Source organism: Limanda limanda, chromosome 6 (genome assembly GCF_963576545.1).
Source record: "Limanda limanda chromosome 6, fLimLim1.1, whole genome shotgun sequence".
NCBI classification, from domain to species: Eukaryota; Metazoa; Chordata; class Actinopteri; order Pleuronectiformes; family Pleuronectidae; genus Limanda; species Limanda limanda.
In genome coordinates, this window is record NC_083641.1 from 2502753 (window position 1) to 2519996 (window position 17244).

The 17244-nt window shown below is 44.0% G+C and overlaps 1 protein-coding gene across 1 annotated transcript in view; it reads left to right on the forward strand.

Annotated features, from left to right (window-relative positions):
• Positions 1–17244, forward strand: part of epha4l (eph receptor A4, like) — a 59850-nt gene that overhangs the window by 24645 nt on the left and 17961 nt on the right. Inside the window, exons 4-7 of the mRNA XM_061073383.1 lie at positions 3709–3864; positions 9796–10131; positions 16528–16652; positions 16766–16925. Of these exons, the coding sequence (XP_060929366.1) occupies positions 3709–3864; positions 9796–10131; positions 16528–16652; positions 16766–16925 (777 nt within the window). The remainder of the gene's footprint in view (positions 1–3708; positions 3865–9795; positions 10132–16527; positions 16653–16765; positions 16926–17244) is intronic.

Genomic DNA, 17244 nt, shown 5'->3' on the forward strand with positions numbered 1-17244 from the left:
TCATTGTATCATTAGCTTTGGTGCACTCCTATTTTTCTTTTGCAGAAGCTGCATCAACGGTTTTGTCTTGAACAGAAGTTCCTGATTTCACGCGGCGCATCCAATTCAGTGAGCAACCCCCCCCCCCACATGGACGAAACTACTTATTAACTCCCCCAATCCTCTCCCTCCACCCTTGTTGCCCCCTTTCCTCCAAAGCACGCTTTAGCTTAGAGACAACCGGGATGGGGCGGGGGGAAAGGCTGACAAAAGGGAAAAAGGACTAAAGCCAGAGAAGAGTATTGAATAAGTGAAAGAGCTGCCAGGGGAGAAAAGGGGGAAGAATGTGATGTCCCAGTCTATGAGGGATTCCATTTTTTTGCCTTCCAGAATAGAACAGTAAGTCACCAGTCTCTTTGTTTGCCTTTGATCTCTCGGCTCAGGGATTTGGCACCTGACAAACCCCTCTCTGTCTGAAAGGAGGCCTGCCGAGAGAAAGCCTAGGAGAGTGGGAGACAGAGATAGAGGGCGAAGGAGACTGAGTAAAAATAATATCGGAGCGCTGGAGAGTGATGGGGTGAAAAAGGAGGCGGTTTAAAAAAGATGGTGTGGAAAAATAGGGTTAGACTTTTGAGAGCCTAATGAGAGGATATGATGTGGGTTTCTGAGCTTAAATCCCATAAAAAACAAAAACTTGTGTGTTCATGTGTGTGTGTGTCTGTATTTGCGTATGCATGCATGTGGGTTTGCCAGGCTGACTCGGACAGTGATAAATCCAGAACGTCTTAAGGGAGATTCCTCGGTGAAACCACGGCCTCTTGGACCACCCACTACTGTGGTCTCTTCTCTCTCACACACTCACACACTCATGCTGCTAATAGGAAGCAAATTCTACAGCTTTACTTGTATATCGACCTCACTTTTCCCTCAACTGTTCCTATCTGCAGGGCAGTCGCTGCAATAAACAAGCCCTCATATGTTGACATCACATTTTCAAATACAATTTCTGAGAGGCAAATTCAAAAAACCACAGATGAAGATGCCAAAGCCTGTCAATGACAAACAGGGATATGAAGTTATACAAAAAATATGGGGCAGCTGGTGGGGATTCGGAGGTCAGCCTGGGACAGCTTAATAATTGACAAGCAAAAAACTCATCAACCGTGCACAGTTTGAGGTAGCCTGCGCTTAGACTGCGTCTCTTTAAAGCTGCTCAGGCCCAAAGGCTGTGAAGCATGGGACTCAATTAACTCTCCCTCCAGCTTTTATCATGGGGGCATCATCTCAAACAGCTGTTTGACCCCACTCTCAACTCGGGACACTTTCCTGGTCAGCGCACATGTACAAACCCTCACAGCAACTTTGTGTTTTGTTACCTGAACGGTCACAGCCTCTTAAACAATACCCACAAATCCTAGTGTCCTTCTGTCTCCAGTGATGAGATTGGGCAGTGAAAGATTGTTTTAAAGATAGAGAGATAACACAAAGCACCTCCCGACTAATCTCTCCTCTTTTCTTTTGCAACTGTGAAGAAAAGGAAAACGGAGGCTTCACGCACCCCTGCAGGCTACAATCAAAGAGGCCCTTAGCTTAGCATTAGCAAGTGAAGCGGCAGGGATTTAGCCCTGATTGACTGAGTGGGAACAGGCAAAGAATGGCTCAGCAGGTAGCAGCTAGCCCGGCCCAGTTAACGCCGGGCTACGATAATCCAGCTGCTCCAGAGGAGCGGCGGCAGGGCAAAGAGCCCGACTTTATTACGCCTTCGTGAGAGGGATTTCCCAGTATTTTTGTGGATTTCCTCTGCTGTTTGTGCGTGTGAGCATGTCGCATGGTTGGTGGAATGTGTGTTTTTGTTGGAAGACGGACTTCCTCCTCGCTGCGCTGTATGTGGATAAGCACTGATTTGATTTCTAGTGTGGTGAACACATGTGGGAGTTTGTTTATGTGACGGTTCTTTTGTATATTGGATCCCCGATGTATTTATGATTGTGGCATTGAAATCCAGCATTTCAATACGCACTTTGAGATCAGGATTGTGCATGTGCTTGTGAGGACAGCCAACCGCTATGTGTGTGTATGAGTGTGCCAGTCAGTTGGGATCGCTTTACCCCTGCAGACGTTAAGTGTGTAATTATCTGATTTATACTACGTATGAATCTACCCATCTGTCTCCAATGGGTCTTTTTACATCATAACAAGACAGACAGACACACACACACACACACACACACACACACTCACCGCCCACGCTACCAAAAGCTAAACCACCAAACCTCCAGCCTCCTGCCATTTGCCGCCCACGGCCAAGCATACGGCAGCTTCACGGATTGACAGGTTATTTTGACCAATCGGTGTTGTGAATGTGTGTGCCGCACCTCTTGGAGAATTGTTCTTTTGTCCTCCTCTTCTGGTTCAGCGCTCAGGGGGTGAAATATAAACCCGCCAGGCCTCTCTAGCAATTATAGAAATGGATAGACGAGAGAGAAACTCCTCGAAAGACGAGCCCTCCAATCAAACTGTCATTCAAAGGAAGGCGAACACTGTCACCAAAAGTAGGAAAAGTTTCACTTAGGTTGCCATTTCAATCTGAGGTGTGAGTGTGTGTATGGCCCGGCAGAGTAAGAACAGTCTTGTGAGATTGACGGCCCTCCTGGTGCGCCAAGTGTGGTGGCATTTGTTTGTTAAATGGTCCGAAATGCCAACGGCTCTGGTTTCACTGTGGCCAATAAGGGCACAGGTTGAACCCGTGAGGAAGACAAGCGGTAGTTATTTGATCTTCTGTTTTTGTCAGGGGAAATAGCGGCCCTTACTCTTGTTCTGTTATTTCTGATAATAGAACACAGGTTTGTGAGAGAGGAGACAGGGGTGAAAGCATGGAAGATGGAAAATGAAGACAAAGGGAGGAGATGCCTCAGGGCAACATATTGTTTTCCCTTTGCTAATTGGAGGAAAATGGGCAAAACGACAGAGTTCTTTTCTTTTTCCTCAATTGTGAAATAACTTTTTGAAGTCAAGTGTAATGCTATGGCAACATCCCCTTATTACCTAAACTGTAAGCTGTTATCGTCTATAGCAACTTAATTTGTAATTTTTCTCATGGATGTCGATAGCTTTCAAATTCATGTCCGGTTAGAATTACGATCACTAAGACATTAAAGCATATTTATTACTTTGAAAAATACTCACTAATTGAAGCTTTTGCGATGGTGTTTTTTACATTCAGATCCTGTTGTCATGTGTTTTGCATGATGTCCATGTAAGGCACCAGAGTGACACTCTTTAGTGTAGTCTATTTTAGTGTAGTCTTTTAGACAGTGCAGTCTTTGGAAGCTGTTTTCAGACATGCACTGAACTGCAGAGATTTGGATTATCTGGAGTTCATGTCAAAGAATGGCTTGACAAACGTTTTCTGAGCTGTGTTTACAAGCAATGGAGAGAACTTTATAACTATATACGTTATAAACCATGAACAATGTACAACACAGATTTAGATTTGGTGTGTATGTGATGTTTTTGTTTATGACAGTAACATACCTATCCGAATTCCATCTGTCTCAGCTGTAATAAGCAGCTACAAGCAGAATGCTATCTCTTTGAGCAAGTTACATGTGCTGAATATCACCATTGTCTGTGTGATCAGAGCAATACCCAGCTAATTGAAGGCTGTTGCATATGTCGATGTCTCATCTAACCACACCTCCCTTCCTCTGTGTCCTTGTTCTCTTTCAGCCTGTAAGATCGGTTACTACCGTGCTCTGGCCACCGATGGATCCTGTTCCAAGTGTCCGCTCCACAGTTACTCGGTCAGGGAGGGATCCACCTCCTGTGTCTGTGACAAGGCATACTTTCGCTCAGAAACAGACCCGGCATCCATGCCCTGCACCCGTAAGTACACCCACATGCAGCACTGTAATACATGACATACAGCTGTGTTAGCAATGGTTTACTGTGATTTGTAAACAGCTTAATCTATCTTGGGTTAACCCCCCCTCTCTCTCACACACATACACACACACACACTGAATGTATCTCTCTCTCGTGCAACCTGAATTATCCTCTCACACGCACACAAAGCAGGCTGCTGCGGGTTTAATAGGTGTGTTTAATTCCAGGTGGTACTTAGTGAGTCACGGTGACAGAGAACTAATAAGGGTATTAAACCGCTGCATCCCAGATTCAGCCGAGACTGCAAAACAATGGAGGAAGACAAATAGAGACAAAATACAGAGACGCTGCGAGGTGAAGAAAAAGGTGGAAAAATAAGGGCAAATGGAAAGCAGGAGACATATGCAGCGAGTGAATAAGATGTTAGAGAGAAAAAGGTTCCGCCTGTGTGAGTCAACCTCTGGTGAATCTGGTTCTTCCTATCCTCAAGTCCTGACTCACCATGACAATGATACCAAACACTGTTCACAATCTTGCTGCATAGTTACACATTGTCCTTTTTTTTAGACCTCAGTTTGTCTCGGAATTACAGAACAGAGAGTTAGTTCCAATAGAAAGATTTGCAAACAGAGAATAAAACTGACACACAGACCCAGATTTCACGGGAAAAATTCATATGACAGACGTTTGTGTATGAGTATCTGTCGTGACTCCGTTTTTAACAACTAAAACATCTGGTTAAGTTGCTTAGCTCATAGTTGGCTCCCCATTAAGCCTGTCTGATCTTCCTGTGGATTAATCACAGAGCAAAACACTTTACTGAAAGAGACGAGCGGCTGCCACCGCCCCCCCAAACACTTCACTGTCTACGCAGAAACAAAAGTGAGCAGCCACTAATTACTCCCCTTCTGTATGTACAGTACAAACGCAGGATAATAAGCACTGCTCTATAGTGAAATATTTTCATGATGAAGTGTATGAGTGAGTGTCACAATTGAGTTTTCTGGCAGTCTGCAAAACCATAACTGAATTTTGGCGACATTGAGGGACTAAGTACCGTGTTATTTTTTCCAAATGAGACCAAACCAAGGATCTTATTCCCAAGAACGGCTTTAAATGAATCTACTTATTAGTCAATGGACCAGTGACGGAAATTAGCATTTTTTTATCCAAAAATGTCTCTGACTGAAACCCAGCAATGATCAGTTGATTAATGAAATACTCAGTTGATACAAATACTTGATTAATCAAAATGATCCCAAATATTTAGTGAATTATAAATCCACCTTTTTAAGTATAATGCAATTCAGTTACAATAACACATTTCTTTACAATCATAATTACAATTTTATTACCATCCCATTTTATCTTTCTGCAATTTTATATTACATTTATTTAGGTTTTATGAGATGCTCAATGTAGGAATTAACTGCATTTACGTTTTTTATTTATATATTATGGTATTGAGTTTTGGACTGTTAGTAAAGACACTTGATGAAATAACTTGGGCTCAAGAAAACTGTGATGGGAATGTTTTATAGACAAACATTACATGATTCATCAAGAAAATAACTGTCAGACTATTCAATAATTGAAATATATTTTATTTGCAGACCTATAATGTCTTGGTCTTGAGCAAGTCAGAAATGCAGAACTTCTTTGTCTTCTTAAATAGTCTCATCATATAATTTCTAACAGAAAATGTGAAAGAAAATGAAAATTAAACATATTTTATAAGCTGTTTACTACTTCAACAATTTTAAGTGTTAAATCTTTCTTTTCCTCCTGAGTGTTTAACTTCCTGTTACAGAAATGAAAGAAAAAAAGTGCTGATGATAAATAGCTTAAAAAAATCATGTCAAGTTATTTATGATGTTTATTCTTCAATGCAAGCTTCACCTTGGTAGTAAGTCTTAATTAAATTAGATAAATCCTCTGATAATTAAAAATAAAAACATGAGACCAACCACTAAGTCCCCCTCTCATCCCCTGACTGTTTTGTCACATCACTAATGTATTGAGTTACAACCACTAATTTAATGGAAGGGATTGGAGTTCATCCCCATTGTCCTGTTAGTCACTGAGGCATCTGAGCATCGCTGCTGCAAGCAACAGCTGTCAAAGCTCATTACTGGGCTGGTTTTTATAGGAGCCTTCTTTGCCTTTTCCAATGCATGCGCTCCTGACTCCACGGCGAGGAAGTGAACATAAGCCGGACTCTCACCGAACCTCGTCAGCTTGTCATCTTTTGATCTCTGAACTTTCACCCTGTCGTTTGCTATTTTTCTTCCCTGTGCTTAAAAAAAATTGAAATTCTCACCCCCCTGTTAGAGCTCTGTAATTACAGCTGTCACTCATACATCCGTCCTCATTCACATTTTGTTTTCAGTCTGTCTATCTTTCTCTCAAAACCATCTCAGAGTCACGAACAGAGCAGATGAAGAAAAACAAAACTCTTTCAGTCATTTCCCAGTCTGACTTTCTCAATATGAGGCTTGGAAAGAGCCAGTGTTTGGTAATTGGGGAACATGTGTGTGTGCGTGTTTGTGTGTGCAGGTAATTGAAAACGCTTTTCCTCTCGTAGCTCGGGGTATAGTGAGGCAAGGAGATGATTAAACCTAGATGTTGCGTTATTCTGTCATTGTGCGACAATTTGTGTGCAGGCCCTGTTATTCCACGTCCTTTTCTATCTGTCTGTACCTTTCATGCATTTTTGACTTTTGGTGGATTGCAGCAATTGCTCTTTTGATCGTTGATTAATGTGCGCTATGTTTGAGGCAAAGGCTAAATCGCATTCTAAATCAGAAACAAGAGACAACCAGTTCTTTCCCTCCCACACCTTGGATCAATCTGCCCTAACATCCTGGCAGGGTGGAGGAGTTATATCACTTTAAAAATATATATTTTTGGTGGATTGTCGTCGCTGTAACAACCTTTTATGGTTTATTTTTATGTTTCCATCTTGTTTTTATGTTTCCTGGCTCGCCTCCATTGTTCTTACTGCCTAGTTTATCTTACTTGTGTTGTTGTTACTTTTATACCTCTTTGTAAAACCCTTTTTGGCCTTGCGTTAGTTCATTTTCTTCAAGCTTGTTACACCTCCAAAGACCCATAAACAACTGTATAAGAATTAACCTTTGATCATATAGTAATCGTGTACTAAAGCCAGATATTTACATCACATTCAACTTTAAATAACTCTACAAAAATTCAACAGGTACGAGACATCTGGTAAATGCAATAAACATACAGTTTAGTACAGAATTATTAGGGCAAAATCTGCAGTATGAATAACTTACAGTAACAGGACGGTAATGAGGACCAGGGACAGACACCCATGGGAGTCGGTTGCTCAGCTGCACTCAGGTTATAGGGAGGGGGTGTTCTCCATTTTGGGGTTTCTCTTGCCTCTTGATGTGTTTGTCAGATTTTCCCCAGTTTTCTTAGTGGCGGTTTGTTGGAGGAAGAGGGAGGGACGGAGGGAGGAATGAACGCAGAGCGGGGAGGGCTCGAGGGGGGGAACTGAATGAATCCCAGCCGGATGGTAATGGCGGGGTCGATGCTCAGGCCAATTTTGCCTGCTCAGTACCTCTGCCCTGTGCAACACTCAGCTAAAAATGACTGATGGAAAGAGACCGGAGACAGAAAGAGAGAGGGATGAAAGGAGGAGAAACAGTGGAGAGGAAGAGAGGGAGGGAAGAAATGGAGAATGTTAGTGAAGTCAATTGAGAAAGACCCAATTAAATAAGGCGTGACAGGAAAGAAAGAAATGAGGCTCTGAGCAAATTGCACGGACATAAACGAACGGAAAAGGTGCGGAGGGGAAAAGGAGAACTTTTTTCTTGAGAAACTTCCACAGTCTCCCCCTGGATTCCACCCATACAGAGTTTTTGAATGTCCAAGGCCACGTTTGAGCTAACGTTGTATGAAGGTTATCTGAGCGTTGTGGGCCGGCCTTCCCCTGCCTCTCTCTCTCTCAGGATTATTTATGGGGTGTCAGTCACAACCGACGGCTCTCTCACGCTCCCGTGCTCCCACTGGTTCATTGTGGGAGAGCGACAGGTACATACAAAGGTGTGGCTTCTCTCTCTCTCTCTCTCTCTCTCTCTCTCTCTCTCTCTCTCTCTCTCTCTCTCTCTCTCTCTCTCTCTCTCTCTCTCGCTCTCTCGCTCTCTCTCTCTCTCCCTGTGTAATGTAGGGAAACACACTGACATGGTGGAATGTGGTAAAGACTTCATACAGTCATAAAGTTATATAGCACTGTTGCAACTCTTGTCATAGCAACAATCGAACAAAATGATCTTGTGAGGTGATTATAGGCCTACACACCTACCACCCACACACAGACACACACTCATGATTAAAGATATCACTCTTTTTAATTGACATTAAATGAGGCTACATCTTTAGGAAAATGTGTTATTGTTTTCTCAAGAGTTAGATGAGAGGACTGGTTTATACCTCACTTATAGTCCAGGGAACAGCCAAATTAGAGCTTTTGAGAACGGCACACGGTTAAGTATTAAAAGGTAGTTGAGGCTGGTTGAACCTAGCACACTGACAAAGACACTATTATAATGATGAGTGAGTGTCTGCACCTTATTTTAGAAATCCCATCTGTATCGTGTTCCCACCATCTGAGATGTGGAGGGAGAGAATGAGGTGGAAGAGAGAGGGAGTAAAAGTGGGCGAGGAGGGGGGAAAAGCAGGAAGAGGGATTTAATGAGAATTTATTAATAGGTTTTCATTGAAGGCTGCAGTTGGAAGGGAAATCTGAGTGATGCAAATATTAACACCGTTTTAACCCAGGGTGCTCTGCATCCTTTCATACCGGGCCTGTGTTGTTGTGCTGTTAGTGAGCCTTTAGGTCATTTTCAGTTAGAGACAAAGCTCCTGACCTGCCATTATCCATCCGTCCATTCCAGTCTCATAAAGATGCATGCGACTCAGGTAAAGCTATACTTCCACATCGCCATTAATGCGGCCATGCTCGTGCATAAAAGTGCACTTACCCCTCCTCGGCTGACCGTGTGCACGCACTGCTACACCCTGTCCCCTCCGCTGCTCCCTGTGTCTCTGTGAAATCACTCATTGCCTCTCTGCTCCTCCAAAAATAACACTGATAATTAATTTCCGTTGTGAAATGAATCGTGTGTGGACTGACTAGCTTTCATATTTCACCCTGCATCGATCCCCCCCAGCCCGCTCGCATGCGCTTCATTAGTCAGTGAGCGAGAGAGAGAGAGAGACATGGAGAGAAGAGAGAGAGAGAGAGAGAGAGGGAGAGAGGGAGGTAGAGTTAAGTCAATTATCGCTGCTTATGTTTGAAAGCATTGCAAAAAAACACATTAATTACAATAAAGCTGACATGTAAAGTGGGATTGATGAGCAGGGGAGTTTGCGTCACATGTCTGCTGAGCGGCTCCCACATTGATCTGCAGCGTAGGTTTTACATCAAAGCAGAATCCTAATAACAGGGTCCAAAGCAAACTTTGTCTAAAGTTATTGAGTGGGTGCCATAAAGGCCCTGCTGTTAGCAGCGGGCTCAGGCTCTCTGCCACCTCCAGCTGATTCCACATATGAATGGGAAAGAAAGCTGCTGGCCTATTGGATTTCAGTTAACGTGCTGGATCAACTGAAGTGAAATCGGACCCTCCCTCCCTGAAACGGACAGGACATTAAAAGGCAATTTGAGAAGCCTCTGGTCTCAACCAAGGGACAACCCAGTCAATTATATTTGTTATATATATGTATGGAAAGAGACTTCACCAGAAGTTTATTATTAATATTCTGGCCAGCAACAGTTATCACGGAATAAATGTTACACTCTCCAGTTTTTATAATAACCTCGATAAATAATAATGTTACTCTGTACCTGCGTATCATCTTGGCATTTACTGCTCCTGGTAATAAATCAACTCTTTCCTCTAGGTCCTCCGTCTGCGCCTGTCCACCTCATCTCCAATGTGAACGAGACCTCTGTAAACCTGGAGTGGAGCCCGCCCCGGAGCACAGGAGGGCGCCAGGACTTGACATACAATGTGGTGTGCAAGCGCTGTGGGCCTGATGGCCGGCGCTGTCAGCCCTGCGGTAATGGCATCCACTTCAGCCCCCAGCAGCTGAGCCTGAAGGGATCCAGGGTGTCCATCAACGAGCTGCAGGCCCACACCAACTACACCTTTGAGGTGTGGGCGGTGAACGGAGTCTCGCCTCAGAGCCCAGGGCCAGAGCAGGCTGTGTCAGTGACCGTCACCACCAACCAGGCTGGTAAGACAACAAGACAAGAATATAAGTTGATACAGGAAAAAAAAACTGTTGTAAACAGGAAGAAGGAGATGTGTTTAAGTGTTTCTCCCAAACAGATCATGTGACAACTTGTCAAATAATTGATCATTTTCCCTATTTTAGTGTCACTTTATATTAGTATTTAGAAATATACAGTTTTCCCAAAGAAATAATTAAATTCATTGCGGTAACATGGGTGCACGTCATTGTGAGAAGGGGAAAAAAAAAATTTCATTATGAAACTGTGGCAGACCAAATTTGAATATTGTTGGGCCGCCACAGTCTAGATAATTAATAGGAATCACTGTCAAAGTGGCACTTAAAGGCCCTCCATTGATTGATTCCCAATAATAAATAAGTGTATGGTGATGTGACTTTGGCAGTACTGATCGGCCTGATATATTAATATATTAATATCAGCAACATATTTCTCATCCCTATCAATTATGTCATTTGGATCCCAAAGAGATGATTGCAAATTATATGTTTTCATACAAGATATATAGATTTGGTTCATCATCATTCCAGGACAAGAGTTCTCTTAATAGAGCAGAGGATGTTTTAAGGAAATAGGAGACACTCAATACAACAGCCCCTTTATACCACGGCCACAGAAAATAGATGTTTCTGTGTGTTTTCTGTGTGTTAATGCATTCTGCAGTCTCCTGACTAAGAAAAAGAATGAACTCGCCTCTGCTTCATGGCCTTCTTCGCCCGGACCTCATCAATTATTTTCATATATCCGGACACATCCTCAGATTCTATCACTTAGTCGGCTAAATTTAGGACGTCTCCCGTGGTTTGCTTCCAATCCAAGTTAGTTTCTTGACTCACCCATGCATGTGAGAGACAGTGTGGATGCTGGAGAAGCTTTGTAGTTGGGTGTGCAGGCTGATGTTTGATGCAGAGCACAGGTTCGTGAAGGCCAATTTATGCTTGAGCGTATTTTGTAAAACGGATAGATAAGACCGCCCTATCCGTCGTGAAACGCCCTCTCCGAGCGCTTCGGACAGCTCTTCGTACACCTCTGATTTTTCTAACTTCTCCGTGTTGTGTCGGAGAGCCCGCGGACAGCTCTTGGCTGTGATTGGTCCGCGAACGACATCATTTCCGTATGTCGTCATTTCCTTACGACGTCATTTCTGTTCGACGTCATTTCCGGACCTGTAACTTGACTGGCTGACGGTGGCTCGTTCGAGCACTGACGACATGTGTGCACGGTCACAGACGGTTAGAACGAACTTTCAAAACGGCGCTAGCAGGCTAGGCTAGCGGGCTAGCAACCATGCTAACTTCGGTGGTAACAGTGATGATTTTCTGCAATATTTCACTTGAGTTTTGCATAATTAGGCATGAGAAGCTTAGACTGAAGATAGGGGCAACGCACTATATTTAGCTCTCGAGCTAATGAATTAGATGAGTTGTATTGATCTGTGGCGGCTTCATTACAAATGCTGCTGCATCGTGTGCGTTTGTGTGTATGTGCGTGTAATTATTCTAGTAGAATACGCCCATGAATACAGCCTCTCCTCCGGAGCTGGAGAGGAGCCATCGAGCCCGGGGTTGCGTTCAAAGCCTCCTGTTGTTTTGTCATTTAGCCATTTTGTAACTGGTTGTTGTGCAAATGGATTTTATGACCCTGGCCCTTTCTCTTCATCCCTCCCTTCTCTCCTCAGCTTATAGCCGATCATTACCTTGGTCTTCTTTATTGCTCCGCTCTTGGGTGGTAAGCTAAGTGCTCCTTTGTGTCGCTTTTTTTCATCACTAATTTCCAACCCTGGGAAAAGCGAATATCTTGAATAGGGCTTGGACTGGCAATGTAAGGACCCATTGGCTTGATTTATCAGCTGGGGTCAGCAAGATAGAGATGAATGGATGTGCTGCCTGTGGGAGAGCGGCGAGTCGTGCCAGACAGACATGTGCGAGAGCTGTAATGGAGCACACCCTTGAGTCCAGGCAGAGGGCTCGGAATAGCATGTCAGTATCTCCTTTTATACAGAGATGCTGCTATTTTGCCGTGAAGACGACTCCATGTTGTGCTGTCATTGCTTGTTTAATTAAACCAAAACAAGCCGGCATATGTTAATTAATATCATTATGATATAAAAAGAGTAAAAGTACTCATTCCTGCCTTCAACAGTTTGTGAAAAAGGTCACACTGATGCAGGTGCATACTCTCACACATGGATCCATGAAAAACATAGTGACACGTACACACCTACACACACACACACACACACACACACACACACACACACACACACACTCACACACACTGATGTGCCCTGGAGGTTGCTCGAGGCTGATCTGCTGACTTCAGGTTGTAAGATATAGATGATGTTGCCTTTTGGCTCGTCACTGTTGCATGTTTCACAACATGTCCCCAGGATTAGTCACGTGAAGCTTGCAGATGGAGTAATAGAGAGTGCATTAGAGTGTATGCACATCTGCAGAACTTACTACATCCTTAGCTGCAAGTGAGAAAATGTGTGTAGCACATATGTGTTTGTGCACTCATGGATACATTTTACCCCTTAAACAATGTGGTCTATGAGCGTGAGTGTGTGTGTGTCTTCTTATTTGTGAATGTGTGTCGGTGAATGTGTGTGTTAAAGAGAATAACTCCAGACTGATTGGATTTCTTACTGCTAATGCTCGGTAGGGGCTTTGGAGGATCTGGTTGCACCCACTGGTAATCCAGCCAGTCATCTGCGGCTGTCCCTCTCTCTGTATCGCCTCCCCTCATCCAGACACTGTGGATTACACATTTATTATGATAGATTTATTAGGATTTTTAAATGCCCTGGAAAGACGCCCCCGCCACTGCCTCTCCATAAAAGTTCAAATTTCAGCTACAGAGGAAGAAGTGAAGTTGGCAGGTTGGAAGGGAGTATCGTTTGTGGAGCTTTGCGTGAGAGGAGAAAGGATTTAGGTGAAGCAAATAAATGCCAGGTGACCAAAAAATCAAAACTTGAGTTTTGTTGCTTGCATGTGTATGCACGTGTGATATAGGCATATATTTGTGTGTGTGTACAAAGAGGTCAGACTCCACATCTTGCCATGAACTGTCGTAAATCAGCTGGGGTCTAACCCCTTCACCCGGACTGCATGTAGGGAGGGGAGAGAGGCGGGATGGCCAAGCTTTGAACTGACCCCTGGTTGTAAATGGATGTTTTTCCCCTTTTATGGGATCAAGTACCGTGTGTGTGTGTGTGTGTGTGTGTGTGTGTGTGTGTGTGTGTGTGTGTGTGTGTGTGTGTGTGTGTGTGTGTGTGTGTGTGTGTGTGTGTGTGTGTGTGTGTGTGTGTGTGTGTGTGTGTGTGTGTGTGTGTGTGTGTGTGTGTGTGTGTGTGTGAGAAAGAGGGAATGAGAGAGGCAGAGTGAAAGGTGTTTATGTCTCCATACAAAATACTTGGCAGGCTTAGGTGACTAAAAGTGAATTAGTGCATGATAGAGTGTGTGTGTGGCCGCGTCTGTCAGCACACATGTGCGTGAGTTTCCATGTCTCTGGCGAACCGGATAGACATGCATGTGGAAATGTGTTCGGGGAGATGGAAGCAGGCTTTGTTGGTGAAGGGGGGGAGCATCTTGTACGCAGGAGCCATTTTCTCGACACACTGAAATACGGCTCCCTCTTTACTATTTTTCCTTGGCGGCATCAAAATTGAGTTACTCCAATCTGGCAACCAGGTTCCAATCTGGCAACCACATGTGCACCACGGCCCCTGTCTCTTTTAATGTCAGATTGTAATCGACTGCATATTCTGCACAACTTCTCTTGCCGACCACAGCCGCTCCTCGCAGCACAAATAATTTGTGCACAAACGTTCACAAAGACAAACTTGCTCACTCAACGTGTTCCCTGCAGAAACAAATAAACACCCAAAAAATTGCCTCACAGCCTCCACTATTCTCTTGGGAGGGTGATTTTCCAAATCAAATCAAACCAAACTCTGAACCTCATGTCCCTCTGCCAGGATTTACTCATTGTAATGTATGCATAGGTAGTGTGACTGCAGTGTTTGCTGTCTTTGTGAGATAATGGCACTTGGTGAGTTTTTGTCTATGTGAATTTCTATCTTTCTGTCTGTGTAATGAGGTCCCTGTGTTGCTGGGTGTGTGTGTCGGTGTGTATTGCATGTGTGTTTGTGCAAGAGGCTGTGAAGAGATTTTTTTGGAGTGCAAAATTCTGAAATGAGATTTGAATATTCATTGCGCTTAAAACTCGTTATTCCACCAGTTTTTAAGCCCACACGTTCAGGAGAAGGAAAGAAATAACAGATATGCTCAAAATTTTTAAATTCATCTACAGACCATGGTCTGCCTAAATCAAGCCCTTAGGTGAAACTTTTCTCTCTTTGGAATAAACATTTATTCTTGTATCAGTTTTTCCCACAGTTTGACATTATTTTAAATTTGCACGTTTATCAGTTAGGTTTTTAGGCACGGACTAGTTTGTCTGTGACAATCCATAAAACTTGTCCTTGACGGATTACTTGTTTTGTGTCTGGCTGCCTTCTCACATAGTGAACCACAGACAGGACTACTCAGAAAATCACTCATCTTTATCCTCACATTAGACGGGGGGGAAATAGAAACGCAACAAGAGAAGGGGAATGCGATTAAAACGCCATATCTGTCATCTTTGGGAGGAAAGATTAATGTGTGGATTACCTTGGGGGAACGAAGGCCTGTGACCCCCTCAGGGGTTTTCTTTCTGAGCCGGAGCGCTCTCGGTCAGCCCCAGGAGAGCCTTCAAATTGGCTCTGGCTGCTGGGTAAGATTGATCGGAGTGATACAAATGGCCGCCATCTAATTGTTTAACGGAGAGACGCAACACATTAGGCCAACAGGATGACACAACCTCGGGTTAATCTATTTACCAAGAGTCTGCACTCCCATCCCTCTATCTCCATCTCACCCCACCCAGTCACAACCCCTCCGCCCCTCCTTCTCTCTTCACCCCCTCTGAAACTCTATCCATGGCTGGTGCTTGAGTTCCAGACCCGTTTGAACTCAATCCGCAGCTAAAAGCAGGATTTTGTTAGAGCTAGCTTGAAGGCTAGGCTCCCTGGAGCCCCTGGTCAAAGTGATGAGAATGTATATAATGTCATAGATAATCCAATCATAATCGGTGGACTGCGAACCCCTCATTAATCATCCCACTGTAATTTTTTAAAAGGCAGATGGTCTGAAGCGGGTGAGGTTACAATATCAGTGAGTGTCAGAGGTCAAAGATTCACTCCTTGTGAACTTGTAAGAGCAGATGCCACAATGAAATGCTACATGGGCATCAATGGAATTTTTTCATGTGTTTGTATGTGTGTGGTGCTTTGTCTGTTTGGTTTTTGAGTTGTGGACTTGTAGGAAAGTGACTGGGTCATCTAAACCTCCACTGGAACATCACGGATGGTAGAATCACTCAAATGCTGGAGATGTACACAGTGTGTTTGTGTCCTGTCCTCTTGAACCTGGGTTGTGTGTTCAATTATGTTCCCTTTTGTTGATGGTGTATAATTCTACCTGTCCCCATTTATCTTCCCGACGGTCCAAAACTCAATCTGTACATGAGTGTTTCTCTGTTTACAACACTATCTCCCCTACGTCTATGGATTTCTCTTTGTTGCATTGAGTGTGTATGATCCAATTTTGGTGTTGTCACAATCCCTGAAGATAGAGGCTTGATTTGTGCAGCGGTGACACACTGGAGGGAGGGGACGAGTGTAAGCCATTATCTGTGCTTTAACCTTCACGTGTTAAAAGCGTCTGAATGCAGATAGCACCACTGCTTGAAATATGGCCTCATTATCAGCTGCAGCAGAAAGGGCTTGAGATAAGATCGCCCACTGGAGCTTTAATGAAAACCAATTGATTTGCTCTGTTGAAAGGGAAAAAAAAGCAAGGGCAGTGAGCTCATTCCGAGCGTTTTGAGGTGGACTGTGAGGTTTCTCAGGGTGACCTGAGAATCTGCAGAAAATGAACTTGGACATTATTTTGCAAGCTTGTCGAGATGCTAGCATCAGCCAAGAGGAAATTGGATCCGTTTTGTGGACACCAACGATCAGTTCAGAAATATGGGTACTTAAGAACATCAGTATTGCTTTACATACTTCAGCTGTGTGGCCTTACACAGCTCTGGGAGGCCTCAGCTTTTGAATGGAAGCCAAGTGTAAATACGAATGGAAGTGATTGCCTTGTGGCCTGCACCACTGTCTGAGTTTCTCAGCAGGAGCAAAGAGTGGGGGATACAGGAGAGCAACAAAAAACAGACTCAGTGTCTCCAAAAGGTTGAAAGAAAACAAGGAGGACGTGGAGTTAGCAGCAGACTAAAACTGTTCTTCTCTTCTTTTTCTCTTCTTTCTTTGATCATCTCACCAGCTCCATCTCCAGTGACGTCCATCCAGGGCAAGGATATCACAAGACACACCATCTCACTGTCCTGGCATCCACCCGACAGAGCCAATGGGGTCATCTTGGAATATGAAGTCAAGTACTATGAGAAGGTTAGGGGTCCCAGGGGAGTGGTAGTCTCTGCTGAGGAAATGCATTTCAACACACTGCGAAAAAAATACACCCTTGATTGTTTTAGTGTCTCACCATCATCTGTCTTCCTCAGGACCAGAATGAGAGAAGCTACCGAATCATAAAAACATCATCCAGGAACGCTGACATCCAGGGCCTCACCCCCCTCACTTCCTACGTGTTCCATGTGCGAGCTCGCACCGCAGCAGGCTACGGGGATTTCAGCGGGCCCTTTGAGTTCATGACCAACTCCGGTGAGTTCAGCCACGTCGTCTCTGCTCTACTTAACTTAATGACATCAGCACAGTGCGGAGCCAGAGAGCGGCTCAGAGCCAGCTCTCTCACGCCCATTTCTGCTAAACCCTGCAATGATAGCATCTTTTGCGAGTCTGTCTCTTTCATTGTAGACTCCTTAATCAATGCTGCTGTCACCTATAAAAGATAAATGATATTGTGCTCAAGCACCTGACTGGCAACTTATAGCTTGAGTCTCAGTGGATGCGCTAATTTATGGGTTTTTGAAGAGTGATACCTCTTCTGACATTTTAGTTGGAAGCTGTTGAAAACTACTTT